General features: G+C 38.8%; 1 protein-coding gene across 2 annotated transcripts in view; it reads left to right on the top strand.

The window, feature by feature from the left end:
* The first annotated feature begins 1,497 nt into the window (after positions 1–1,497).
* INTU (inturned planar cell polarity protein) overlaps positions 1,498–27,367 on the top strand; it is an 88,307-nt gene continuing 62,437 nt past the window's right edge. The window contains exons 1-2 of one of the 2 annotated variants that reach the window (XM_055549655.1): positions 1,498–1,984; positions 16,904–17,439. In XM_055549655.1, coding sequence (XP_055405630.1) covers positions 1,839–1,984; positions 16,904–17,439 — 682 coding nt within the window. In that variant the 5' untranslated portion in view covers positions 1,498–1,838. The remainder of the gene's footprint in view (positions 1,985–16,903; positions 17,440–27,367) is intronic. The other variant, XM_055549654.1, reaches the window with a different exon arrangement.

Here is a 27,367-nt window from a genome sequence, read left to right as displayed (position 1 = left end):
ACCCTAACCCTAAAACCATTAAACTTAGGATATTCAAATATACCTAATTTAATGTGACAAATGAAACTACATTGCAGCTTGAAAGTTTAAATATTTAATGGCTACTGCCCAGGTTCTTTTGGGCAATATATATGCATATATTTCTCTGGGCTATGGGATGACTCATCTTTCACTACTCTTCACTGTTTGGAACATAATATTCTGTAATGACAAGATAAGTTAAGCCTTCCTCTAAGAAATCTGCTGTGGCCCTACATGTCCCAAGTTTGTCTTCCTTTGGGTATTCCATTAGAACTCTGTATTTATCACAGTACACTATATGTTATAATTTGCACATTCATCTTTCAGTCTCTACCATCTACCCATATAGTTTAAGTTGAATCCCCAGCCCTCATCCATTGAGATCATAAAATAACATTAAGATCTTTAAAAAAAAATTAATGGCTATAATAGGAACATTTTCCCATGCATTGCTTTTGAAAACATTTCTATTAACATCATAGTATTGATCATACTTTATATATAAAGACATTTAACTTTTACCCTTTTGCTGAACATTAAGCTTGCTTTCACCTTTTTATTTTTATAAGTTTTATAAATTTTATTTGCAGCTCTTATTTTCTTAGAATAGATCTCTAATACTGAATTACTCATCTCTAATGGAAAAGACCCTGATGCTGGGAGGGAGTGGGGGCAGGAGGAGAAGGGGACGACAGAGGATGAGATGGCTGGATGGTATCACCGACTCAATGGACATGAGTTTGGGTAAACTCTGGGAGTTGGTGATGGACAGGGAGGCCTGGCTTGCAGCGATTCATGGGGTCACAAAGAGTCGGACACGACTCAGCGACTGAACTGAACTGAATAGCTGAATTACTGGGTGCTGAGGAGTAAATATAATCTACTGGTTAATGACTTCGCTCTTGTTGGCTTTGTTTCCTGCTACCCGTGTGACCATAAACAAGATGAATAACACCTCTCTAAGCTTCAGTTTCCTTATTTTAGTATAGAGAAATTTAGTTCATGTATATTCATATACCCATGAATAGAACAAGTAATTAGAGCAATGGCCGAATCTAAATAAATGCTATTATTTTGTACATCCCAAAAATAGTTGGTGCAAGTATTCGCAAAAGACAGGTAAATTCTACCTGTGTACACTTCCGACTTCAGTGATGAGAACACTTCATCAAATTATAAAATTTTCAGCTAGAAAATGAACACGCAGTTGATTTCACAATATTGGCACCAATTTGAAGCACCTCTATAACATCTGCTTAGAAGAACTGTGAAAATATTTACTTCTGTGAAACAATAAGAAAACCAAAGAAATAATGGCGCGTATTTACATTAACACCTACATGGCATTGCTTAAAAGCGTCCATTCCAAGCACGTACAGAGAGGTAGAAGGCAGTTTCCTTTACTCTAGGGAAACCCAGGCGGAGCCCATCTAAGGTTTGGACAGCTTTCGGCGTAGCAACAAAGTGCAAACTGCAAGGAAAAAAAAAAAACAAACCCAGTGGGCCTCCACTAGTTTTAACACGTTAAGCTGCTCCAAATGAGTGTCTTTCGGGGAGCGTAAGTGGTTAAGTTTTAGCTTCTTCCATTCTTCCCGGATGTCCTAGAAATTTTAGTTCATTGGCTCCTTTCAGTGGGTCTCAGTTCTCTCCAAGAAGCTTCCCCGTCTCCCTGGCAACCTGAGCTGCCACCAATTGCAGCTGAGGATTGGTGGTCACGTGGCCCCGGTCGCTTCCCGAGAGGAGGCAACATGGCGGCGCCGGCAAGCTGTAGATGCGGGGTTTGAATTACTCTGCTTTTAGCAGCGGCATCCCTGCTGATGGCGTCTCTGCCGTCATGCGGTTCGGTTCGGAGCCCAGAGGGACTCCCTGGAGACCCTTCTTCACAAGAAGATCATCAGGATTATGATCCTGAAGATCCGGTCAGCGACTCGGGTTCATACTCCCCTACGAGTACAGACTCTAAGTAAGGTTCTCGAAGAGGGACAATTAAATCCATCCTTTCTGTCCCGAAAGTGTACACGTGGGCTGGGGAGACTTCGAGAGTGTTGGCGTGGTAGAGAATAAGTGTTTGAGGTTCTATAATAAGTGGGGGTTATTTGCACCAGGTTTCAGCTGTGCGATAATGTGAGCCGAAATGACTGTTACTGTACATTCTTTGTTATTGTACATTCTTTGTTATTGTAGGTTTTAAGGAGGAGGGTCTCTGGTGAGTTTTGTATCAGAGTATAATCTGCTAGAGTGTTCACAAAATTCTGTTCTGTCGCAGTGTCTTCTTGCTTTGGTGTCATGATCTTTGTGACTTTAATCTCAATAGTATTTAGAGTGAAGGGACACCTTCTAAGTTTGGTCAGCTATTTAAGTTATGTAGGTTTTTCTGCCGTTATAAAACTGAATAGACATATAAAAGAAAGTAGATCAACCCTAGATCAACCCTAGCCTCACCAAAGAGAACAACCTCTCAGCTTTTTGGGGTATTTCTGCTGTATTTTAGCTTTGGGGAGGGAGATGGTATTTCTGCTGTATTTTCCTATGAACTTCCATGGTTTTCTTGTTTTCTGTTTTGTGTCATAATGTAATTTTTAAATACAGAGTATCTTAAGTATTATTTTCTACTTTCTTATCCCTAAAAATGATGCAAAGTTATTTTTGTTCACAGTACCCAATGCTGCTTCAGTTTTGAAGGCATTTATCCCTTGCTGCTATGGATTGAGAACTTTTTGGAAAGGTCAATTAAAGTAATTGGTGTTTGCTTGACAGCTAGCTGTGAAACTGTTCTGGTGCCAAAGCATCAATCAGTGACTGCCATATATAGTCATTCTTAGAATGACATTTTATATGTATTTAAAAATAACAGGAGTGTTTAATGTATATTTACGAGTATCAGTTACTTGGCAGTTATTTTCACCCATAGGCATGTAAAACATTTTTATCATTATCTTTAAAAAGCAGGAGGAAAAAACCATCTCTACTGGCTGCTTAAATGTGTTCTAGAGGCTTAATGAGGACAGATTATATTCTGGAAGACTTGAGCAAATTAAAGGATATCAAATACTTTGTGTGATCTTCTACTGTGGTCATTTAAAAAATAATTTAAAAATTCATGGCTGTCAAGCCAGGCTGCTTGAAGGGAAGTATGGATTATGTGGAACCTTCTTTGGTCTTGCTATTGGAGCCATAGACAATGTGAGATTCAAACTCTTGGTTTCTCTACATCTTAGAATCACACACTTTTAGTCCAGAGAGCATCTATAATTTTCTTAAGGTCACACAGTTGAGTGCTATCAGTGGAGAAATTTAGGAGACCTGTTTTCAAAGGGGGTATGTTGATTTTGATGAATAAATAAATGAGCTAGCCCTGTTACCTGGGAAATGAGCAAGCTAAGGACCTTGTGTTAGAAAAGCATTTTGTAATTCAGAGAGTTGGACAGGACTGGAGCGACTTAGCATGCATGCATGCATTAGAGAAGGAAATGACAACCCACTCCAGTATTCTTGCCTGGAGAATCCCAGGGACAGAGGAGCCTGGTGGGCTGCCGTCTTTGGAGTCAGACATGACTGAAGCGACTTAGCAGCAGCAGTGTGATTCTGAATACATGTATATATGTATTATATTTTAGTTTTTTTTTAATGGCCTTTAAATTTTCTGTATCAGTCATTTCCTGATCACTCCATATGTCCCAGTATCTTTAACATCCTAATAAGAAGACTACAGGAAATCTCAAATGTAAACTGTTTAGCTGGTCTACAGTTCAGGTCCTACCAAGATCCAGATTTTATGGCTGTCATTTCTTGGTGTTTAGAAGGTACGAGTTGATATACTGACCTGACCGGGTAGGCTTCTGTCGGTTTTTCCTTATGACATCTACCTCCCTAAGCTGCAGAGTCACCAGTGCACGTGATGGCCTTCCCATTGGACAGCACACTGGAACATGTGGATCAAAGATGTAGGGATGTGAACCTAAGCTTTCTCCTCAAAGCTAAGAGATGAATTGCTTGTTGTCTTTCATTGCCTACATGGAGGTTATTAAGGAAGTTACGCCATTCACATAAAGTGTTCTGAACTTTCAAGGTTCCAGTTAATTTCGCATATTCTTTCTGGAAATTGTCATTGTTTCTGACATGCTTTGAAACTGAAAACCAATTTGAGCTGCAAGTTATTGTCAATAATAAGTTTATCATTTTATAGAGAAGATGTCTTTAAGGTACATTCTGGTTATAGTACTTTTAATAGGTACTTATAAGAGGAAAATTTTAAATTAGTGCAGTATCTCCTAACCTGGCATATTGGCTAGTCCCTGAGGAAGCTTCAGAGGTAATACTGGAGGGTGGGTTGGGTTGAGGGAACCGTTGACTAGTTTTCAGTCCTGAAATGACAGAAATACATTTACTTGCAATAACTCCATGTTTCTTTGCTTTGGTTTACAGTTATCCAGCTCATTGAAGCCACATGGTTTGTGTTGGCCAAAGTTACCAGTTTTCATAAAATTGACCTAGAGTTTTGATTTTTCAAAGTGAATTGTTTACTGTTGTGAGTTTTAAAACTTTGGCTGATGGGGAGAAAAAGGGATACTTTAGAAAGAGAATTCAGCTATAAAAAGCTAAGGAATGTCCACTGAAAATAAGAAGAATGACTGGAGAAGAGAAATATGTCCTTTAATTTTTTTTTCTGGGATATTTTAACATCTTTATTGAAGTGTAACTGACATATAATAAATCATACATATTTAAAGTGCACGATTTGATAAGTTTTGACACGTATACATCTGCCAAGATAATGAACATATCCTTGTCTTCCAGAAGTTTCCCTGTGTGCCTCCCCAATACTACTCATGCCTGCCTCCCTCCTTACAACCACTTATCTGCTTTCTGTAGTGATAGATGAGTTTGTATTTCCAGAGTTTTATAAAAATGAAATCATACAGTATGGACTCTTTTTTGTCTAGCTTCTTCTACTCTGCATACTTATTTTGAGACTCATTCATATTGTTGCCTAAATAGTTTTCTCCTTTTTATTTCGGAATAGGACTCCATTTATTTCTGAATAGGATTGAGCATAGTTATTTTGAGATTCATTTTGTTACTTATATGTAGTTCTTTCCTTTTTGTTTCTCAATAGGATTCCTTGGATATATCAAAATTTGTCTTTTTCTTGGGTTTTAATGTGGGAAGGTGCTAAGCTAAGTGAAGAATCAAAATGTTTCATTCAGAGTTATGGTGCAATATATTATTAATAATATCCAGCTTAGTACAATATTTTCCTTTTTCTCTCCTACTCTGAACCTTGACTTCTCTTTTCTTTTAATTTTTCTTTTATCAAATTACATCGATTAAAAAGTGAAACAGTATGTAGCTAGGTTTATGATGAGATATGGTAATTCTCTGCCACCATCTCCATCTCAGCATATTGAAAAGAATTCATTGTCTGCCTTGTTCCCCACTAGTGTCGCCCATCTCCTTTGCTGACCTCACTCTCTTTTTACTCAGGTCTTCAGATCTGATAAGTCTCCAATCCTGTTGACTTACTTTTCTAATATCCACCCTAGCACCTCCTTCCCCTTCTCACAGGCGCCGCCTTACTTAAACTGCTCGCCTGTCCCTTATACCAGTGGAGTAGCCGTATAACTGGTCTGGGTGCTTCTCATTTCTCCTGTTTGCTGTCTTTCTTCCATACAGCTGACTGTGTTTACTTTCTAAACTACAGTTCTAAATTATTTTTCTTGTAGAGAACCTATTGCAAAAAGATACAGTGTAGCAGTTTGGATCAAAAGTATAATTAAACACACGCATGAATATTACCAATAAAGCTAACTAAAATGAAGTTGATCTCCATGTGCTTAACCAGATCATCCTTATGATCAGGAAAAGAAGGCTGAGATTAAAAAACTTATGTAATATTTTAGGTTTGATCACTGTAGACTGTTGTTCAAAGAATTCAACCACTTCAATTACAATGAAATTTCTTATAATGTAGCCTGAAACAACTGAAACTTTTACTAATTTTTTCAGTATCCATAGCATATTTGCAATGTCAAAATAATTTTTTCAGCAATTATGAGAGGCATTTGGTTCAGTGTAATAAGTACTAGATTAAGAGTAGGGTTCTGAAAACCTGAAAGTGTTGACATTTTAATTTCATCAAGTATTCTTTGGTTTTTAGGAATTCAGAATTAATTCTTGGTTGTAACTTATTACTTTACAAGATGTCTCAAGAGCACTATATTCTAAGGGGCAAACACTTAAAGAGAAAATAAAGGCTGAATGTATAAGCTTTTCTGTCTCTTTGGAAATGAAATCTTTGGCTGGCTGCCTTAGAAAAGACATGCTTTTCTTTAACATAAAAACTATCTTCCTGGTAACTGGGAAACTTTATGGGCCTTCATCTTTTTTAACTTTTATTTTAAACTTGGAAATATTAGAATAATTGTGTTAGGTCAGTGTAACTCCTATGTGTGATGCTATATAGCGGTTGGATGATACATGGCATTATACATTTGTCTAAACCTTTAGATTGTACAACACCAAGAATAAACAGTAACGTAAATTGTGGATTTGGGGTGATTATGATTATGAGTTTATCAATTGTAATACATGAACCACGCTGGTGAAGGATGTTGATAGTAGAGGAGGTCATGCATGTCATGGGGAGGGAGTATATGAAAAGTCGCTGTACCTTCAGCTCAATTTTGCTGTGAACCTGAAACTGCTCTAAAAAGAAAAATCTATTAAATCATTTTTCTACTCAAAAGCTTTTTGTCATCCCAGATAAAATTCCAGATTCCTTAGGATGCTTTTTAAAGCTATTTTAGATCTGTTCTTTAGCCTCTCAGATCCATCTTTGATAATCTTCCTTTAAGTCACCTTTATTCCTACTTGTCTTATCTCTGGCCACTAATTTAAAAACATCCTAGGGAATTCCCTGGTGGTCCAGTGGTTAGGACTCCATGCTTCCACTGCAGGGGACACAGGTTCCCCCTAGTTAGAGAACCAAGATCCCACAAGCCATGTAACATAGCAAAGAAAAAAAAAAATCCTAAACTATGTGGTATATAAACAGTAGAAATTTATTTCTCACAGCTCTGGAGACTGAAAGTCCAAGGTCAAGATATCAACATGGCCAAGTTCTGGTGAGGGCCCTCTTCCAAGTTACAGACTGCACATTCTCATTGTATTCTCACATAGTAGAGAGGAGAAACAAGTTCTCTGTGGCTCTTCTAAGGGCATTAATTCCATTCATGAGGGCTCCACCCTTGTGACCTCATCTAATTCTAATTACATCCCAAGGGCCTCACCTCCTGATACCATTGCATTGGAGGGTAGTGTTTCAAAATATGAATTCTGGGGGAACGTAAGAATTCAGTGCATAATATTACTACAATGAAATGGTCACCCATTCTCATTCCTACAATGTTCTTTTACTCCTCCTACACTTTGTACATACTTTGTTCTCTCTGTTTGAAATAACTATTCTTCCTGTCTCTACTTGTCATCATCATTCAAGGTCCCATTTAAGTGCTACTTTCTCCTGGAACCTTAATTGATCCTTTTTAGACTTAATTGTAATGGCATCCCACTCCAGTACTCTTGCCTGGAAACTCCCATGGACGGAGGAGGCTGGTAGGCTGCAGTCCATGGGGTCGCGAAGAGTCAGACACGACTGAGTGACTTCACTTTCACTTTTCACTTTCATGCATTGGAGAAGAAAATGGCAACCCACTCCAGTGTTCTTGCCTGGAGAATCCCAGGGACGGTGGAGCCTGGTGGGCTGCTGTCTATGGGGTCTCACAGAGTCGGACATGACTGAAGCGACTTAGCAGCAGCAGCAGACTTAATTGTGGATCACAACAATTAAGAAGGAAATGGCAACCCACTCCAGTGTTCTTGCCTGGAGAATTCCAGGGACGGGGGAGCCTGGTGGGCTGCCATCTATGGGGTCGCACAGAGTCAGACACGACTGAAGCGACTTAGCAGCAGTGGATCACAACAAACAAAATTGTGGAAAATTCTTAAAGAGATGGGAATACCAGACCTCCTTACCTGTCTCCTGAGAAACCTGTATGCAGGTCAAGAACCAGACAGCTAACTGATTCAAAATTGGAAAAGGAGTATGTCATGGCTGTATATTGTCACCCTGCTTATTTAACTTATATGCAGAGTACATCATGCAAAATGCCACAAGCTGGAATCAAGATTGAATGAATCACAAGCTGGAATCAAGATTGCCAGGAGAAATACCAACAACCTCAGATATGCAGATGATACCGCTCTAATGGCAGAAAGTGAAAAAGAAATAAAGAGCCTCTTGACGAGCATGAAAGAGGAGTGAAAAAGTTGGCTTGAAACTCAACATTAAAAAAGATTATGGCATCTGGCCCCATCACTTCATGGCAAATAGAAGAGGCAGAAGTGGAAGCAGTGACAGGTTTTGTTTTCTTGGGCTCCAAAATCACTGCAGATGGGGACTGCAGCCTTGAAATTAAAAGATGCTTGCTCCTTGGAAGAAAAGCTATGACCAACTTAGGCAGCATATTACAAAGCAGAGACATTACTTTGCCAACAAAGGTCCATATAGTCAAAGCTATGGTTTTTCCAGTAGTCATGTATGGATGTGAGAGTTAGACTATTAAGAAAGCTGAACACCAAAGAATTGATGTTTTTGAACTATGGTGTTGAAGAAGTCTCTTGAGAGTCCCTTGGACACTAAGGAGATATAACCAGTCAATCCTAAAGGAAATTGACCTTGAATATTCATTGAAAGGACTGATGCTGAAGCTGAAGGTCCAATACTTTGGCCACCTGATGTGAAGAGCTGCCCACTGGAAAAGACCCTGATGCTTGGAGAGGTTGAAGGCAAAGGAGAAGAGGGCTCAGAGGATGAGACGGTTCGATGGCATCACCAACTTAATGGTTGTGAATCTGAGCAAACTCCAGGAGATAGTGAAGAACAGAGAAGCCTGGCGTGCTCTAGTCCATGGGGTCACACACAGTCATACACAACTTAGCAGCTGAACAATAACAAGATTTTATTTCTCCAGTAACAGTTTTTCTCCTGTGTTGTTGTTGTTTAGTCACTAAATAGTGTCTGACTGTTTGCGACCTCATAGCCAGCTCCTCTGTCGAGAGGATTTCCCAGGCAAGAATACTGGAGGGGATTGTCATTTCCTTCTCTAGGCAGTCTTCCTGACCCAGGGATCGAACCCACGTCTCCATTGCAGGCAGCTTCTTTTACTCCTGAACCGCCAAGGAAGCCCTTGTTTTCTTTATAGCAGTTTTCATTCCTCGCTTTTGGCACTTGTGTTTGAGCTAGATGAAGAGCTGTCTGTCCACCTGACTTCTTTTAAAAGCACAGTAAAGTCCTAGCAGAAACCGATTTGCTAGTCTGTGTTTCCAGTTCTACCAGAGTTAGATCGTGTCCTTAACTTAGTGCACTGTAGACTTGCCCCGTTTAGCTGAAGTGTTGGGATAGGGGATGGGGTCATCATTAGCATAGTTCCAGTGGAGATGTGTCCCTGGTGCAAAGAGTTGTTTCAGGCAACAGGTTCACAGTTGTTAGCTCACTGGCTCACCCCTTCTCTGTTGTGCTTCACATTTGTTCAGTGGTGGCTGTGGCTGGACTGGAAGGAACACCATCAGCCCACCCCAGGTTCCCCACCTTCTCAAGCTAGCACAGATTTTATCCATTAAAAATCATTATTTCCTTTTAGAAAACAAGCCGAAGACTTTGGAGATGAAAATTTAGATATTGCTGGTAGACAGAACATAGAAATGAAAACACAGAAAAGCATTGCGCAGACCAGTCCTTACTGAACCAAGCCCCAGTGGAATCCATGATCATTTGTCATGCTGCTTTTTTTCGTGTGGTTTTTCTCTGTCCCTAGACTTGCCCTGCTCTACCTGTTAGTACTGTGTAACTACATAGCTACATGTATTGGCTGCCTAGGTAAAGCATGTGTGCTTTTCCCACTAAAAAGAAAAAACTATAACGTAAGAGGTTTGAAATTGTAGCCAAAATCTGTTTTCCTTAAGGAAATGTGCCGTGAGGGCTGGCTGTTTCATAACATTTTTCTTGTTCTTGTGGTGACCAAGGAAATGCTGATGCTATTTCACTTGGTGAAAAATGCTGACATTAATGCAGCTAAGGATCTGAGAGATTCGATCACTTAGAAGAAGAAAAAAAGATGTAGTATCAACATGGAATTCTTGAATACATCAATAATTGAGCAACTTATTAGCATTATCTAAAGTTTGTTTTCTTTAATATATTTCTGTTACAGCTTATGTAAGCAAACTAGATTATCTGCAGATTAGCAAGTTTTTCTCTAGGAAGAAGGCCTCTGCCCATATTTACCACATCATTTAGAGTTTGAACCCAATTGATGTGCCATCAAACTTTGCAGGCCGACTATAAATACACAGTTATTTCTGTTTAGAGCAAAGCAGAATAAAGAAAGTAAGAATCTCATTGAAAGACATTTGCACAATAACAGCTTTGCAGCTTGCACCATAGGATCTCAGAAAAAGATATGAAAGGATATTTATGTTAATATTGATTGCTGTGATTTTTATATATCATAAAAATCTTAAAACTGGTAGACTTAAAAATGAATCTTTTATTTTGGAATAAATTTATGTTTACAGAAAAGTTGCAAAGGTAGTACAAAGAGTTTCTGTAAATTCTTCACCCAGTTTTTCTCTGATGTTAACCTTTTACACAAATATGGTACGTTTGTCAAAACTAAGAAATTAACATTAGTACAGTCCTATTAACTAAACTCCTGACTTTATTCAGATTTCACCGTTCCTCTGCTTAAGTCCTTTTTCGGTTCCCAGATCCAATCCAGAGTATCATATGGCATTAGTCATCATGTCTCCCTAGTTTCCTCCGGTCGTGACAGTTTCTCAGTCCTTCCTTGTTTTTCATAACCTCAGTCACTTGGTTAAGGTAGTGACTGCCAGATTTCTTCACTGTGAAGCTGCTGCATTTCACTTCCCATGCTCTCTTCTTTGGAAGCACATCACTGAGTCCAGTCCACACTAAAGAGGAAGCAAGATTAAGCTCCATCTCTTAGAGTGGGGTGTATCTACATACAATACTAATTTCACTATTAATGAATAGTTGCAATGAAAAGTTGGGGTTTCTTGTTGTTTTTAGTACACCTCATCCATTAAAATAGAACTAGTTTGAGAGTATAGTCTTCCACCTTTGTAAACTTTCTGGCATGTTTATCAGTTATACTCTTGATGTTTTTGTGATAGGAATTAATCACCTGTGGTAGAAATAAGGAGGGCTTCCCTGTGGTTCAGTGGTAAAGAGTCTGCCTACAATGCAGGAAGCTTCAGGAGATGCAAGTTCTATCTCTGAGTTGGGAAGATTCTCTGGAGGAGGGCATGGCAACCCACTCCAGTATTCTTGCCTGGAGAATCCCCAGGGATAGAGGAGTCTGGCAGACTACAGTCCACAGGGTCGCAAAGAGTCAGAGCTGACTGAAGTGACTTAGCACGCACGCACTAAAGTAAGGAACCTTCTGGGAATCCTGATCTGTGGCCTTAAAGGCACTGTCTAGTTTTGGTTCCTGTGTCACCAGCACTTAGCTGGAACCTAGCAGAGATTGTTGGAGACATTTCATTTACTGCTAGGGCTTGGAAGAGTGCAGAAATACAAGAGCTATATCTGATAAGGGTGTACATTTCTCCACAGTTCTGACTCGGGGGCAAGATGACTGGAGCTGTCGTTTGTCCTTAACTGTGCCAGACACGTTACTTTACTTGCTGTTAATGACAGCTCTGCGAGATAGCTAGACTCCATTTACTAGAAGAGAAAAGCTAAAGCTCAGAAAAGTGACCCTCTCAAAAGAACAGCTTCACCAAGGTCTGTGACTTCTCAGTTCATTTTCCTTTTATTATGTGTTTTGTCTTCATTTGTATACTACAGTCATTTCTTTGTCTTGATTTTTGTCTCTTATCCCCTTTTTAAAAATTTCTTCCTCTTCTTAAAAAGCAAATTATTCTGCTTAAAGTGAATTATTTTTTAAATCTAGAGGTTAAGAAAATGGATCTCATTCATTGCTGGTGGAGATGTGAACTGCTATAGTCTTTGGGTAAAAATATATATGTATATACATATATATTACAAGTATATATATGTCTATGTATGTGTATGTACATATATATATTTCCCTACATAAAAAAATGGTTATTGTAGTGTTGTACATAGGAGCCCCCTCCCCCCAAAAAAATGAATATAAAGCTTATCAGTAGGTGAGTAATCAAATTCCCTTAGGCTACATACCTTAATGTAGCCATTCAGTTCAGTTCAGTTGCTCAGTCGTGTCCGACTCTTTGCAGCCCCATAAATTGCAGCATGCCAGGCCTCCCTGCCCATCACCAACTCCCGGAGTTCACTCAGACTCACATCATTCGAGTTGGTGATGCCATCCAGCCATCTCATCCTCTGCCGTCCCCTTCTCCTCCTGCCCCCAATCCCTCCCAGCATCAGAGTCTTTTCCAATGAGTCAACTCTTCGCATGAGGTGGCCAAAGTACTGGAGTTTCAGCTTTAGCATCATTCCTTCCAAAGAAATCCCAGGGCTGATCTCCTTCAGAATGGACTGGTTGGATCTCCTTGCAGTCCAAGGGACTCTCAAGAGTCTTCTCTAACACCACAGTTCAGAAGCATCAATTCTTCAGCACTCAGCTTTCTTCACAGTCCAACTCTCACATCCATACATGACCACAGGAAAAACCATAGCCTTGACTAGATGGACCTTTGTTGGCAAAGTAATGTCTCTGCTTTTGAATATGCTATCTAGGTTGGTCATAATTTTTCTCCCAAGGAGTAAGCATCTTTTAATTTCATGGCTGCACTCACCATCTGCAGTGGTTTTGGAGCCCAAAAAAATAAAGTCTGACACTGTTTCCACTGTTACCCCATCTATTTCCCATGAAGTGGTGGGACCGGATGCCATGATCTTCGTTTTCTGAATGTTGAGTTTTAAGCCAACTTTTTCACTCTCCTCTTTCACCTTCATCAAGAGGCTTTTGAGTTCCTCTTCACTTTCTGACATAAGGGTGGTGTCATCTGCATACCTGCCATTCAGTTCAGTTCAGTTGCTCAGTCGTGTCCGACTCTTTGCGACCCCATGAATCTCAGCACGCCAGGCCTCCCTACCCATCACCAACTCCCGGAGTTCACTCAGACTCACGTCCATCGAGTCAGTGATGCCATCCAGCCATCTCATCCTCTGTTGTCCCCTTCTCCTCCTGCCCCCAGTCTGTCCCAGCATCAGAGTCTTTTCCAATGAGTCAGTTCTTCACATGAGGTGGCCAAAGTACTGGAGTTTCAGCTTCAGCATCATTCCCTCCAAAGAAATCCCAGGGCTGATCTCCTTCAGAATGGACTGGTTGGATGTCCTTGCAGTCCAAGGGACTCTCAAGAGTCTTCTCTAACACCACAGTTCAAAAGCATCAATTCTTCGGCGCTCAACCTTCTTCACAGTCCAACTCTCACATCCATACATGACCACAGGAAGAACCGTAGTCTTGACTAGACAGACCTTTGTTGGCAAAGTAATGTCTCTGCTTTTGAATATGCTATCTAGGTCGGTCATAACTTTTCTTCCAAGGAGTAAGCGTCTTTTAATTTCATGGCTGCAGTCACCATCTGCAGTGATTTTGGAGCCCCCAAAAATAAAGTCTGACACTGTTTCCACTGTTTGCCCATCTATATCTGCCATTAGGTATTTCTAAATCATGATTTTAAGTGATAAATTATACAGGTGTGTGCATGTGCATATGTGTAGGTTCCAATCACTTTTTCAAAACAAACAGCAGATTTCCCTATATATATTTTATATTGTTATAAGAACATCGATTTTCAGAAATTTTTTTTTATTGAAGTATAGTTGATATACAATGTTATGTATCAATATATAACGTTAGTTTCTGGTATACAGCAAAGCGAATCAGTTGTACTTATATATCTATATTCTTTTTCATATTCTTTTCCATTTTGATTCATTACAGGATATTAAATATAGTCCTTTGTGCTATATAGCAAGACCTGTGTGGTACATAGATTTTAACATCATTTATGTCAGTGAAAGGTAGGAAGGGAGGATGACCTGTACAATAATTACATGCCCATTTATGTAAAATGAGTCTGCCTATATATATAAGAAAGGATGCATGAAAGTACAGTTGCCAACTAGAAATCTAGTCAGCATCAGTTCTTTCCTCTTGCTCATCATCACATCTAATCAATCTCAACGTCCTGGTGATTTTTAAGCATCTCTCAAATGTTTTTCCTGCTTTCCATCTCCTCTCCCATTGCCTAGTTATATCATATTTGCTTGGACTATGGAAGCAGCCCCCTGCATGGCCTCTTACTTGAATTTTTGTCCACCTCAACTTCTATCATCCTGTCAGAGTAGAGCTGTTCAAAGGTTATGTGACTTGGAAACCCTCTACTAAAAGTCTTCACTGATGCTCTCTTACCTACACAACAAAATCCAAACCTTTTGCAGGGGTCCCTCACAAAATTAGAACTCCATATCTCCTATCATTTCCCAACTCACCAACTCTACTCTGACAACCACCGATGAGCTGTGGTTGTCCACATAGACCAAGGAGACTACCCGTCAAGGCCTTTGCTCATCCTGGTACTTTTGTTTGGAATTCTCATCTCATCCTCTGTTTCAGCCCTCCAAGCCCTCCTCCGTGGCCACTTTAAAACTCACCTCTGTGGTCTCCCTACTGAAAAGTCTCCCTTGATCCCACCCTCAACTTGGCCAAGCTGGATAAACTCTCTTTTGCACTGACCATGTGTATTGTCATGAGCTCTTTCTCAGTTTCTCCTCTCCTCTGGACAAGGGAGGAAACTGATGTTATCATCACTGTAATTCTAGTACTCAGCACAGTGCCTGGCGCGGTTTATTTGTTCCACTACTGAATGCCACCCTCCCTGGCACACTTCCCTGCTGGGATCATTAACTCGTAACCAAAAAGTGGTTTCACATTCAGATTTTAGAGAATAAGATGAATCATGTTTAGCAGGGAGGGATAAATGTTTCTTTGGAATCACGTATCTTTAATATATAGGACTTCCCTGGTGGCTCAGACGGTAAAGCGTCTGTCTACAATTTGGGAGACCCGGGTTCGAGCCCTGGGTTGGGAAGATCCCCTGGAGAAGGAAATGGCAATCCACTCCAGTACTATTGCCTGGAAAATCCCATGGACAGAGGAGCCTGGTAGGCTACAGTCTATGGGGTCGCAAAGAGTCAGACACGACTGAGCATAATGATGATGATGATCTTTAATATAAATAACATAGCAGATTAAAAGGGTGAGATGATAAAGCAAATCAGCTTCATTCATTTTCTAATTGATATGTATCTCCATAAGTAATTGTGTATAATTATGGTATTTTCATTATGCCATTTTAAATTATGGTACATTGTTATCTAATTTTTTATGGCAAAGACACAGTTATTTATCAGTAGAACTGCAGAGTTATTAAATGCTGATTTCTGCAGGTATAGACAGATATATTCAAAGCAACTGATAATGGTGAATAATACACATGTGCCTAAGTACCTAAAATGATGCCACACATTGGGGACCAGCAAGGGCCAAAGAAATGTTAGTTTTGATATCTGGGGATAGTTACACTTTTTTTTTTTTTTTAAAACCAAACATATATAGTTGAAAATTCAGTATTAATTACCAACCACAGACCAGGGCAGTGGTTAGTTTCAGAGTGAGTAATAGAATAGTGCGTTTTTTTGGATTAATTTCCACAATATTTAGAAAGAGACACTTGACTCTTAAGTTAAAAGAACCAGGGTTGCTAATAATAAATACTGCAGAAAATAGAGATGTCTTGTAACTGAATAATGAGGACACAGATTATACCCTTTCATGCCAGCGTGTTACAGTCCATGTTTCTGAAAAAAACTCTCTCCACATGTTAGTTTTTTTCCACTGTAACAAATTTTGCTTTAAAGTATACCAATTTGAAAGGTAAACTGTAACATAGAACAGGATAGAGTTTGGTTAGTTCTGTTACCTTAAGAAGAGTATTTTTGTTTTTCAGTGCTGTTTCAATCACTTTAATAGCAACAATTTTGTTTTTTTCAATGTCCTACTTCCCAGTTAAAAGGTTTTTTTTTTTTTTCACATGATGAATTGTGTAATATGTGGTTTACTTTTCCTGCTAAAATTGTTCATTAAAAAGAATTTTATGGAAATTTTAGGCTACAAAGTGATTATGATTAACTGTGATTGTATGATAAATTAGTTGATCTCAGCAAAGATTTTAGTCCATGGTGAGTGAATGTTCCTTTTTTTGAAAATTTATTATATAAACAAAGTCTCTTAATATTGGTAGGCTTTAGTTTTTGTTTTAGCATGTCAGCCATGATGAATAATTTCTATGCAAATAAGATGTTTTTATGTACAATTTCCAAATGTCTTACATCTGTAGACATAATTGCATAATCAACTACTAACATAAATTATTGTCCAGTGAAATTGTCTAAAGTGAACAAAAACCACACAGGGAATTAAATTTAAAAAACAAAACAGAACCTTAGATTCTAGAAGAGGGCCATGTCTTTTTTTCATTTGTTTTCTTTGCTATCACTGTGCCATTTTGATCCCCTCTCCTCCAACCCCAGTTCTTCAAGGCTCTACAAACAGCATTCTACAGTAAATAATGCTGATGCTCACAGTAAATTAGAAACAGTAAGGAGACTTTGAGATAATCAAGGAGCTTTCACCCTTCCCATCCCCCTTCACCCCAGCCCCTACCCTCATCCCCATGCTGGAAAGGCATAACTGTTTTTCTTATGTTTGGCTGCGATTCAGACTGTCTTTTTTCTTTTCCATAGTGACCTTGAGCCTGAATGGCTGGACAGTGTGCAGAAAAATGGAGAGCTGTTTTATTTGGAGTTGAGTGAGGATGAGGAGGAAAGCCTCCTTCCTGAGACACCTACCGTGAACCATGTCAGATTTAGTGAAAATGAGATTATTATCGAAGAAGATTACAGAGAAGGAAAAAAGTATGAACCCAAACTCAAGCGGTTTACCAAGATTTTAAAAAGTAAAAAACTTTTACCCAAGCGCTATAATAAAAAAAATAGTAATGCCAGCGGGCCAGTATCCATTCTAAAGCATCAGTCCAATCAGAAAACGGGAGTTGTTGTCCAGCAGCGGCACAAAGATGTGAATATCTACATAAACCCCAAAAAGCTAACCGTCACCAAAGCCAAAGAGCAGCTCAAGCTTCTGGAAGTACTTGTTGGGATTATCCATCAGACCAAGTGGAGCTGGAGAAGAACTGGAAAACAGGGCGGTGGAGAGAGGCTTGTGGTCCATGGCCTGCTGCCAGGAGGATCTGCAATGAAGAGTGGTCAGGTTTTAATTGGTAAGTCCTGCTGGTGAACATCAGTCCTTGTTTGCAGGGTTAATGGTTGATGATGCCTTGTGAGGAAAGTGATTAAAACAAAATTATACTGAGTCTCAACTAATTAAAGATTGCTCAGTGATATTTGGGCAATATCATTTGGGATATTTGGGACAGTGGTGAAATTGTAAGGATGGTGTACTGCAATGAGCAGTGTTCTTTAGACAAGCACTTTAGTGCACTGAATATGCATGCATACCTTGTTCAGCCAGGGAACAACTTAACTAATTTTTGAGTTTTTATAAATTTTATTTCATCTTGGTTTTATTTGCTGACAAGAAAAAGAAAATTGACAGTACAGTGATAATTTAGGTTTGAATGACCTATATCCAATAACATGATACAAAAATATGTAATTTAAGAATAAAAATACTTTAAAATTGTATGTTTGGACTTAAGCACACTGAGTTCTTGGAGTGGTTTTTAAATGATTTCCTTTGGCACATTTAGCAACAGTGGTGTTACAAATAAGTTTCCTTTTATGGGCATTTGTCATAAAATATCCTACCAATTTTGAAGGGAAAATAATAAACCTATGAGTTATTCTGAATATGTGTTTAAGATGAGCATTTTGTGTTGCTGATACATTTTAAACTGTTGGATATATTTGAATTAATAGCAACTTTATTACCTAAAGATAAATTAGTTAAAGACGAGACTATGTTGTTAATGAAACTTACAGGTATTAACAATTCTCAAAGCTGATGGTCTTAAGCTGACTCAGTCTGAGAGCTTTTGATAAAGGAGTTTTTTAAGATTCTTTAGAAACCATTTAAAATATTTTAAAAATATCTTTTACTTAAAAGTCCAACTTTGGTTTGTCATTGATGTAACAGATTTTTTGAGCATCTGCTAAATGCCAGGAATACAAAGGTTACACTAATGATCCAGTTATTCCTCTTAAGTAGCTCATACTGTTGTGAAGGGCTTCCCTTGTGGCTCAGCTAGTAAAGAATCTGCCTGCAATTCAGAGACCCTGGTTCGATTCCTGGGTCAGGAAGATCCACTGGAGAAGGGATAGGCTACCCCCTCTAGTCTTCTGGCTTGGAGAATTCCATGGACTGTATAGTTCATGGAGTTGCAAAGAGTCAGACATGACTGAGTGACTTTCACTTAACTGTTGTGGAAGAGGTGGGTCAAAAATAAGCAGTTTCCTGCAGTGTGATAAATGCCACGATGGGGATTTACAAGGGGGAATCTTATAGGAAGGGCATCTGTGCAGAGTGTGTGTTCTAACTGGTTGCAACAAGATCTCCATTTTCTCTCCTTAAAATGTATTTTGATACTCCTCCCATGGAGAGTTATAGTCTGAGTGGGTGTCTCTGCCCCGCCTCCCTGGCCTTGAACCTGGGTTGGCCTGCGCCTGCAGCTTAATTAGTACTGTGTAACTTAAGAAGTGGGATTGTAAACAGGCGATGCTGCTTGCCTGTCACCATTCTGTGAGGAAGTGCTTGCCTGTCACTGTTCTGTGAGGACACCCAGGCGGCATGAAGAGACCTTGAGTAGTAGTATTCTGGCTGATGGCCCCAGCTGAGGCCCCAGCTACCCTTCCCAACGGCCACCAGATGTGAGTGAAGAGTCTGTCCAGGGAACTCCAGCCCCAGCCACTGTCTGGCTGCAGCTACATGAGAAGCCCTAGTGAGAACCTCAGCTGAACCCCATCCACCCCAGTACTGGGAGAGATAATAAATGGTGGTTGGTGTTTGTTTCTTTCTTTTTTTTTTAATTGAGATATAATTGACATATTAGTTTCAGGTATACAGCATAATGATTTTATATTTGTGTATACTCTGAAATGATCACCACAATAAGTCTAGGAAGCATCCATCTTCACACATAGTTACAAAAATGATCATTGTTATTTGAAGCTAGTGAGTTTTTAGGTGATCACTTAGGCAGTAACAGGCACCTGGAACAGGAGCTAGTGCATACTTACATTCTCTGAAGTCCTCACTTTCCTTCTGTGTAAAGTTACAGGATTGGGCCAAAATATCTCTAGGGTTTTTTCTTTTAGTTCTGTGAAAGGAGGCCAGCATCCCTGCTTATGAAATCCTGCCTGGTTGTTGCAGGATTGCCACCGTAACTGTAGGATCCCACATGCTGGAAAACCCCAGCGCATGTCCTCTCTTTATATTCACCTGGGGCCTTTGCTGAGAATACCCATTTGGACTGAGTTTTAGACAAATCTCGAAAATTCTTTGTACCCATTTCTCTTGAAACCTAACAGAGAGGTCGTTATGACCAGTGAGCCTCCTGTTCCTTATTTCTTTTCCCCTGATAATCGCTCCAGTCTGCTGACCCTCCTAGGAATGCCAGTTACCTCTGGGTGTGATCTTTGCACCTCTGTATGGGAGGAAAGAGAATCCACTAGAGAGGAAGACTACCAGGGTGGGCCTACTGTTTATTGTTAAAATAATTTAAAGGTACCCGAGATGCTAGTAGTCTACTTTATTAACCTGAGTGAGGTAGCATGTATTGTACTACAATTTATGCACTTTTCCTGCATGTGTATTAAATAGCAATAAAAAGTTAGAAAGATTATAACTTAAAATAAGTAGAAAAGGAAATTTGTTGAAATAAAATGATTATTTCATCTTTGGCACAGGGCAAAATGCTTGGCTCATAATAAGCCCTCAAAAACATGTACTGAATGAATAAACTATGTAAAAAGAATACATGCAGGGTTATTGTTACCATCTTTCTAAATTCCATATATATGCGTTAGTATACTGTATTGGTGTTTTTCTTTCTGGCTTACTTCACTCTGTATAATAGGCTCCAGTTTCATCCACCTCATTAGAACTGATTCAAATGTATTCTTTTTAATGGATGAGTAATACTCCATTATGTATATGTACCACAGCTTTCTTATCCATTCATCTGCTGATGGACATCTAGGTTGCTTCCATGTCCTGGCTATTATAAACAGTGCTGCAATGAATTTAGAAAGATGGTAACAATAACCCTGTATATGAGACAGCAAAAGAGTCACTGATGTTTAGAACAGTCTTTTGGACTCTGTGGGAGAGGAAGAGGGGGGGATGATTTGGGAGAATGGCATTGAAATATGTATAATATCATATATGAAACGAGTTGCCAGTCCAGGTTCGATGCACGATACTGGATGCTTGGGCTGGTGCACTGGGACGACCCAGAGGGATGGTATGGGGAGGGAGGAGGGAGGAGGGTTCAGGATGGGGAACACATGTATACCTGTGGCAGATTCATTTCAATATATGGCAAAACCAATACAATATTGTAAAGTTAAAAAATAAAATTAAATTAAAAAAAAATACATGCAGGGAAAACAATTAGAAGTTAATATAAATACAGCAAAATGCTGTGGTGTTGGATTAGTGTGGGGGCTTTATGGGTGATTGTTGTCTGCTTTTTCAAGTTTTGAATTTTATGATTAAGCCCTATAGTTTTAAAATTATATAATTTGGGAATAAAGAATGGATGATTTTTTTTCAGCATTTATTTTTTAAAATTCTCTGAGCAGTCATAGGTATTAAGCTTGTGAATAATGAATATTACCTCATAACCTAACTTACACCAGAGATATAAATCACTGCTAGGAAAGAGCCTTCGTCCTTGAATGCTTCATTGGGCAGATGCCCTCATTTATCAGGATCAGAAGTCCTGTTCCAAGTCGGGTATGTGTTCATACCCATCAATGGACAATTTTAATGTCATGGTGAGTTTGCTAAATGCACAGCACCTTGCTGAATTGCACAAGGTGCTTCTGTGGTGGTAATTTCTCACTTGTTTCTGTCACGGTGACATGCACACTGCAGTCGCCCTACAGGCAGGAGGATCATGAGAGCTTGCTTGCTCCAGGTGACCTGCCCTTGGCTCATTGGAGAGTGACCCACCGTTGACTAAAGTCCCTTGAGCAGCACAGTGAGACTGGTGACTCCTCTTTCTTTTCACGACAGCAGAAATCTGTTCTATTCTCACTCTTCTTTGCTGGTTTCTTGGGGGTTTTGCTCCCTTTCTTGGTGCCATTTTTGCTGTTCAGGCTGCCAAGGGCTTGCATGTTTATTTTTATATTTCTGTTAAAGTTTGACAGCTAATTGCTCCTGAACGACCTGTAGCAGGTCCCCATCTTGGTCAAGAGCAAGCATAAGTTCTCCTTTTATCTCCATCCTAGAAACTGGCTATCATCTGTGTTTTATTTTTTTTTCTTCAAGATTATTATCCAAGTCATTTAAAATTAGGTGTTCTTTTAAGGATTGGGAAGGATAGGGTTAGAAAAAGTACACATTGGTATTCTAGACCCTGCATACCCTGAAGACTATTTCTGATGAAGAATAAACAAAGTTTTTATTTCAAGTTCTTTTTGTATCAACTTCTGATATGCTCCCCTGTGGTCACTAAATAGATTTGTTTTATATAGTATTTGTGCTGTTTTGCTTTTAAATTTTAAAAAAATTCTGGAAGCGCTTTTTGATATACTTTTAAAAATCATTTAAATTGAGGTGTTACTCTATAACATGCCCAAATCTTAAATGAATACTCAGTGAATTTTAACGTATCTATATACCTTTGTAACTGCAACCCAGGTGGGTACCCATATGCTCCATGGTGCATCCTCCTTATTGGTACACCCACCAAAGATAATCTTCTAAAAGTCAGAAGTTTTCTAGCAACAGTTGATTTCACCTCTTCTTTAGCTTCATGTATATGGAAGTATATGGTGTGTATTCTCTTGTTTCTGTTTTCTTTAGTTTATAGTCTATGAGACATGTGAATGTTGTCACTGTGTAGTAATCCATTGTATGAATGCATACTATTTATTTTTCCATTCCACTGTTGACAGACATTGGGGGTTTGCAATTAAAATATCTGAAGCTCTCTTTTGAAAAGATAGCTTTGGGTTTTATGAACATGTCATGTATGGATGTGAGAGTTGGGCTGTGAACAAAGCTGAGCGCCAAAGAATTGATGCTTTTGAACTGTGGTGTTGGAGAAGGCTCTTGAGAGTCCCTTGGACTGCAAGGAGATCCAACCAGTCCATCCTAAAGGAAATCAGTCCTGGGTGTTCATTGGAAGGACTGATGTTGAAGCTGAAACTCCAATACTTTGGCCACCTCATACGAGGAGTTGACCCATTGGAAAAGACTCTGATCCTGGGAGGGATTGGGGGCAGGAGGAGAAGGGGACGACAGAGGATGAGATGGCTGGATGGCATCACCAACTCAATGGACATGAGTTTGAGTGAACTCTGTGAGTTGGTGATGGACAGGGAGGCCTGGCATGCTGTGATTCATGGGGTCGCAAAGAGTCAGACATGACTGAGCGACTGAACTGAACTGAATGTGTGATTTTACTATCTAATCTTTGGTAGACTGTTATTTGGTATACATTTTTGTCTTCTCCCATTATAGTTGTAACACTTTGATATTCTTTGTTTTCCTATATTTACAATCCCCAAGTAAAATTACTTTTATTTATTTGTTTATTTTTGACTGTACCGTGTGGCTTGTGGGATCCTAGTTCCCCGACCAGGGATCAAACCCAGGTCCCCTGCAGTGGAAGCACAGAGTCCCAACCCCTGGACCTCCAGGGAAGTCCCCATTTCTATATGTTTAATGAAAATAATTCTACTTACTTGTCTCTCTTCTCTCATATAATTTATCCCCCATATTTTTACCCATGGTACTTGATCCACTAGTAAAGACACTGAAGCAGTGACTTCATTGGAAAGAGAATTTTAAGAGATTTTAGGCCCTTGTAGAGAGAGTCTGGTGCAGTTACTTCCCTCCGTGGGTGAGCACCAGAGGTGTCATGTTCCTTATCCAAGAACAGCCAGCCAGCCAGTCAGTGATAAAGCTGGGATCTATGGGTTGTGAATTCTGTTCACAGAGCTCTTTCACTTAACCATGTTGCTCACTTGAGTGGGTGGGGAGTGCCAAAAGATTTCCCTTTGAAACAAAAAAGAAATGATTTAATCCTTTCAAAAATGTAATTGGGAAATAAGCTACCACAATGTACTGTTTAATCCAGTGAATCCATTTTGAAACATTTGTTCTCAAGAAGTCATCTATAAGACACACCTGCAAGCCATCTCAGCAGATCAAGTCAGGCCCACCAGCCTAAAATCTCTTAAAATTCTGTCTTTGCAATGAACTCACCACCCATTTTTGTGCAGTCTGCAAACTGAGAATGGTTTTAACCTTTTTCAATGGTTAGAAAACAAATCAAAAGAGTGATATTTTATGACATATGAAAACTTTATGAAATGCAGACATCAGTGTTCATAAATAAAATTTTATTGGAACACAGCTACATTCATTTGTTGATTGCTGCTTTAAAGCTACAATGTCAAAGTTGAAGAGTTGCAACAAAGACCATATGGCCTGCAGAGCCTAATGTATTTACTGATCTGAGCCTTTTCAGAAAAAGTCTGCTGACCCCTGATGTAAAAAGAGGAAAAACTATGTGCATGAAAACATTTGTTGAAGCATTTTTTAGTTAGAATAAAAAACAAAAAACATGAAAATGTCAGGCCAACAGTATGGTTATTTAAATTATAATTTAATAATTATAAATTATTTGTTATTTGACCATTAAAGTTATAATTCTAAAAACTATATAACCAGCATAAAAATTCTTATTACTTGAGAGATTTAAAAGCAAAAAATAATTCCTGATGACTCCTTTGTGTGAACAGAGGTAAAGACTAAAAATAATTTTCAAAATTAATCATGGCTATAAGTGGCTCAGCTGGTTAAGAACCCATCTGCCAATGCAGGAGACCCAGGTTCAATCCCTGGGTTGGGAAGATCCCTTGGAGAAAGGAATGGCCACCCACTCAAGTATTCTTGCCTGGAGAATCGCATGGACAAAGGAGCTTGGTGGGCTACAGTCCATGGGGTTGCAAAGAGTTGGACACGACTGAGTGACTGAACAATGACAATTAGTGCCATAAATAATTTATAGTCATCAGTGGTTTTTTTCCAACATTTCTGTAGTGTTATTTTCTATTTTAATGAGAAATTAAAACCTTACAATAGTTTCTTATCCATCATCTTCTGAGAATATGATATTTTAATATCATATTAAATTTTACATGGGCTTCCCTGATAGCTCAAATGGTAAAGCGTCTGCCTACAATGCAGGAGACCCAGGTTCCATCCCTGGGTCAGGAAGATCCCCTGGAGAAGGAAACGGCAACCTATTCCAGTATTGATGCCTGGAAAATCTCATGGACCGAGGAGCCTGGTGGGCTACAATCCATGCAATTGCAAAAAGTCGGACACAACTGAGCGACTTCACTTCACTTCATAATATTAGTAGTTATTATTACTTAATATTACTTAATAAATAAGTTATTATTACTTAATATTCTGTACAATATTAGTAGTTACAATATTTGTGCTATCATTAGTCAAGGAACTCTAGAATGGTAGGTTGGGAGGGACCTTGATTTTCTCTAGTTTAGTGCTTAAGTATTATAGTTGAGGGATTGATATTGAAGTTAAAAAATATAGTAGTTTTTATTCTCTCAAAACTGAAGATTCTGTCAGTAAATGCATTAACTTTAATGAATAAAATGGCAGTATGTAACTGCTTAAAAAACCAAATGCTTTCCCCTCTTAAGTCAAATTCAGCTTAATTTAAATGAACAATTTAAATTCACAATCTGATCCCACCCCACCCCACCCCCCCGTCTCATACGTATTTTCCAGTCCTCCTGTACATTAAATACTCACTTCTAACAGGACTGATTTTTTCTTTCCCCGATGACCTCCAAAGCTGCCTTGTATATCCATCTGTTCTTTAGCATTCTTGGTCTCTGACTCTCATTTGGTGCTTAGTCAAGGTTGCTTTATGTTGTTCAGTGGGTATATTAATTTCCTGTTGCTACTGTGACAAATTACCAGACCTGGTGGTTCAAAACAGCACAAATTTATCATCTTACAGTTTTGGAAATCAGAAGTCTAAAATGTGTTTTCCTACACTACAATCAATGCATGTGTCCACAAGGGCTGCATTCAGTCTGGAGTCTCCAAGGGAGAACTCCTTTCCTTGGCAAGCTTCTAGAGAACTCCTTTCCTTGGCAAGCATTCCTAGCCTTGTGGTCCCTAACTCCATCTTCAAAGCTGGCGGTGCAGCATCTTGAAGTCTTTCTCTGACTGACTTTCCTGCCTCATTCCTTTAAAGATCCTTTGATTACATGGGACTCACTTGATTAATCTCCCAATCTCATGTTACTTAATTACATCTGAAAAGTCTCTTAGCTATGTAAAGTAACATATTCACAGATTTTAGAGATTAGGATGTAGACATTTTTGGAGGACTATTCTGCCTACCACAGTGTGTGTTTTTTATTTTTTTTATAACATATGAGTATTATTTTTTTCTTTGCAGTAGTAATAATATATGCTTATCGTAGACCATTTAGAAAATGTAATAAAACAAAGCAAAGAAAAAGTCCAGTCACCCAAAGACAGCATTTTGGTGTGTGTCCTCTCTTTTTCATACATTTATGTGTAATAATTTTGTTCAAAAGTAATTTCTTAAATTATGTATTCATTTTGCATATAATGTTAGTGGAACGGTAAACTAACTTTTGCATATATATTTCCATAGTCCCTGATGCCTAATGTAGTTAGTACGCCTCAGTACACATTTGTCATTTGATATAAGTAGATGTTGAGAAATTGATGGGTGTTCTGAAATAATAAACTTTACATTGAGGAATTGACTTAAGCATTATGATAAACTAACCTTCTCTCTTTAGGTTTTATTTGATTCTTGAATGTATCTCTTGATTAACTTGGTAGATTTTCCCTCTTATTTCTACCCATCAATAATCCTCAGACTATTGCTTATTTAACAGTTCAAACCAATTCATGCATTTCATTTCCTTTCAGCCTTTGAGATGGCACCATGCATACTAATGACTCCCATGCACTTGTTGAGAAAGAGCTTTCCTGGGGCACAGGCTGCCCACTGCAGTGATGTGATATCCAGGAAGCCTGCCATCTCTGACTCACCTCACAGGAGGTGCTCAGAAAAACACAAGGAAAACAAATATCTGGGAAATGGAAAGGAGATATAACTCTTTATAGAAAGAAACAGTTTTCTACTAAACATTTTAAAATATTGTGTACATACTACAGTTGTTCTAGGATTAATTTTCATGTCTTTTGTGATGATTCATGTCTCCTATTTTTAGAGGTTTGCTGGACATGGTGCTTTCAGACTACACTTCCTACAGTACTCAACTACAGAACTGTATTCATTAGGGTGTGGGGCGGGGAGGAAAGGAGTCATTTGTGACATTATCAGGTGGTTTTAGTTCAAAGGAACAAGTTTTAAATTGTTTCACTATTTAAGTGTCCTGAGGACAGAGTAATCTACAGACAGTAGAACTCATGGTTGGTATCATCCAGAAGTGGTTTTGTTTTACATCAGTACTCCTGTATTGTGTTCAAATTCCTTCATCTTTCCCTTGCCCCCCCTTCCTTCCTTCTCCCTCTTTTTCTTTCATTATTTTCTTTCTTTCTCTCCTCCTCTCCCTTTCTCCTTCTCTTCCTTTCTTCCTTTTAAAAATCAGTATAGGTATAAATAATGTTATATAGTACACTTATTTAATCTCTTGTTTAAAAATAATTAAGGGAGTATGTTGCTTTTTTATTTTTCCAAGTTGAACTAAAGTTGGAAGTTTAGTTTGCAAGTTCTTTCTTTTCTTCCAGTATGATTGAGATATAACTGACATAAAGCACTATAGAAGTTTAAGGTGTACAGCATAATAAATTGACTTATAAAATGATTACCATAATAAGTGGTAATGTTTAGTGAGTATGCATCATTTCATATAGGTACAAAGTTAAAGAAGTAGAAAAAGAATTTTTGTGTGTGATGAAAACTCTTGGGA

The sequence above is a fragment of the Bubalus kerabau genome, chromosome 16 (assembly GCF_029407905.1).
Source record: "Bubalus kerabau isolate K-KA32 ecotype Philippines breed swamp buffalo chromosome 16, PCC_UOA_SB_1v2, whole genome shotgun sequence".
NCBI lineage: Eukaryota > Metazoa > Chordata > Mammalia > Artiodactyla > Bovidae > Bubalus > Bubalus kerabau.
Note: the sequence above shows the minus strand (reverse complement) of the source record. Positions and strands in the feature narration are given on the sequence as shown.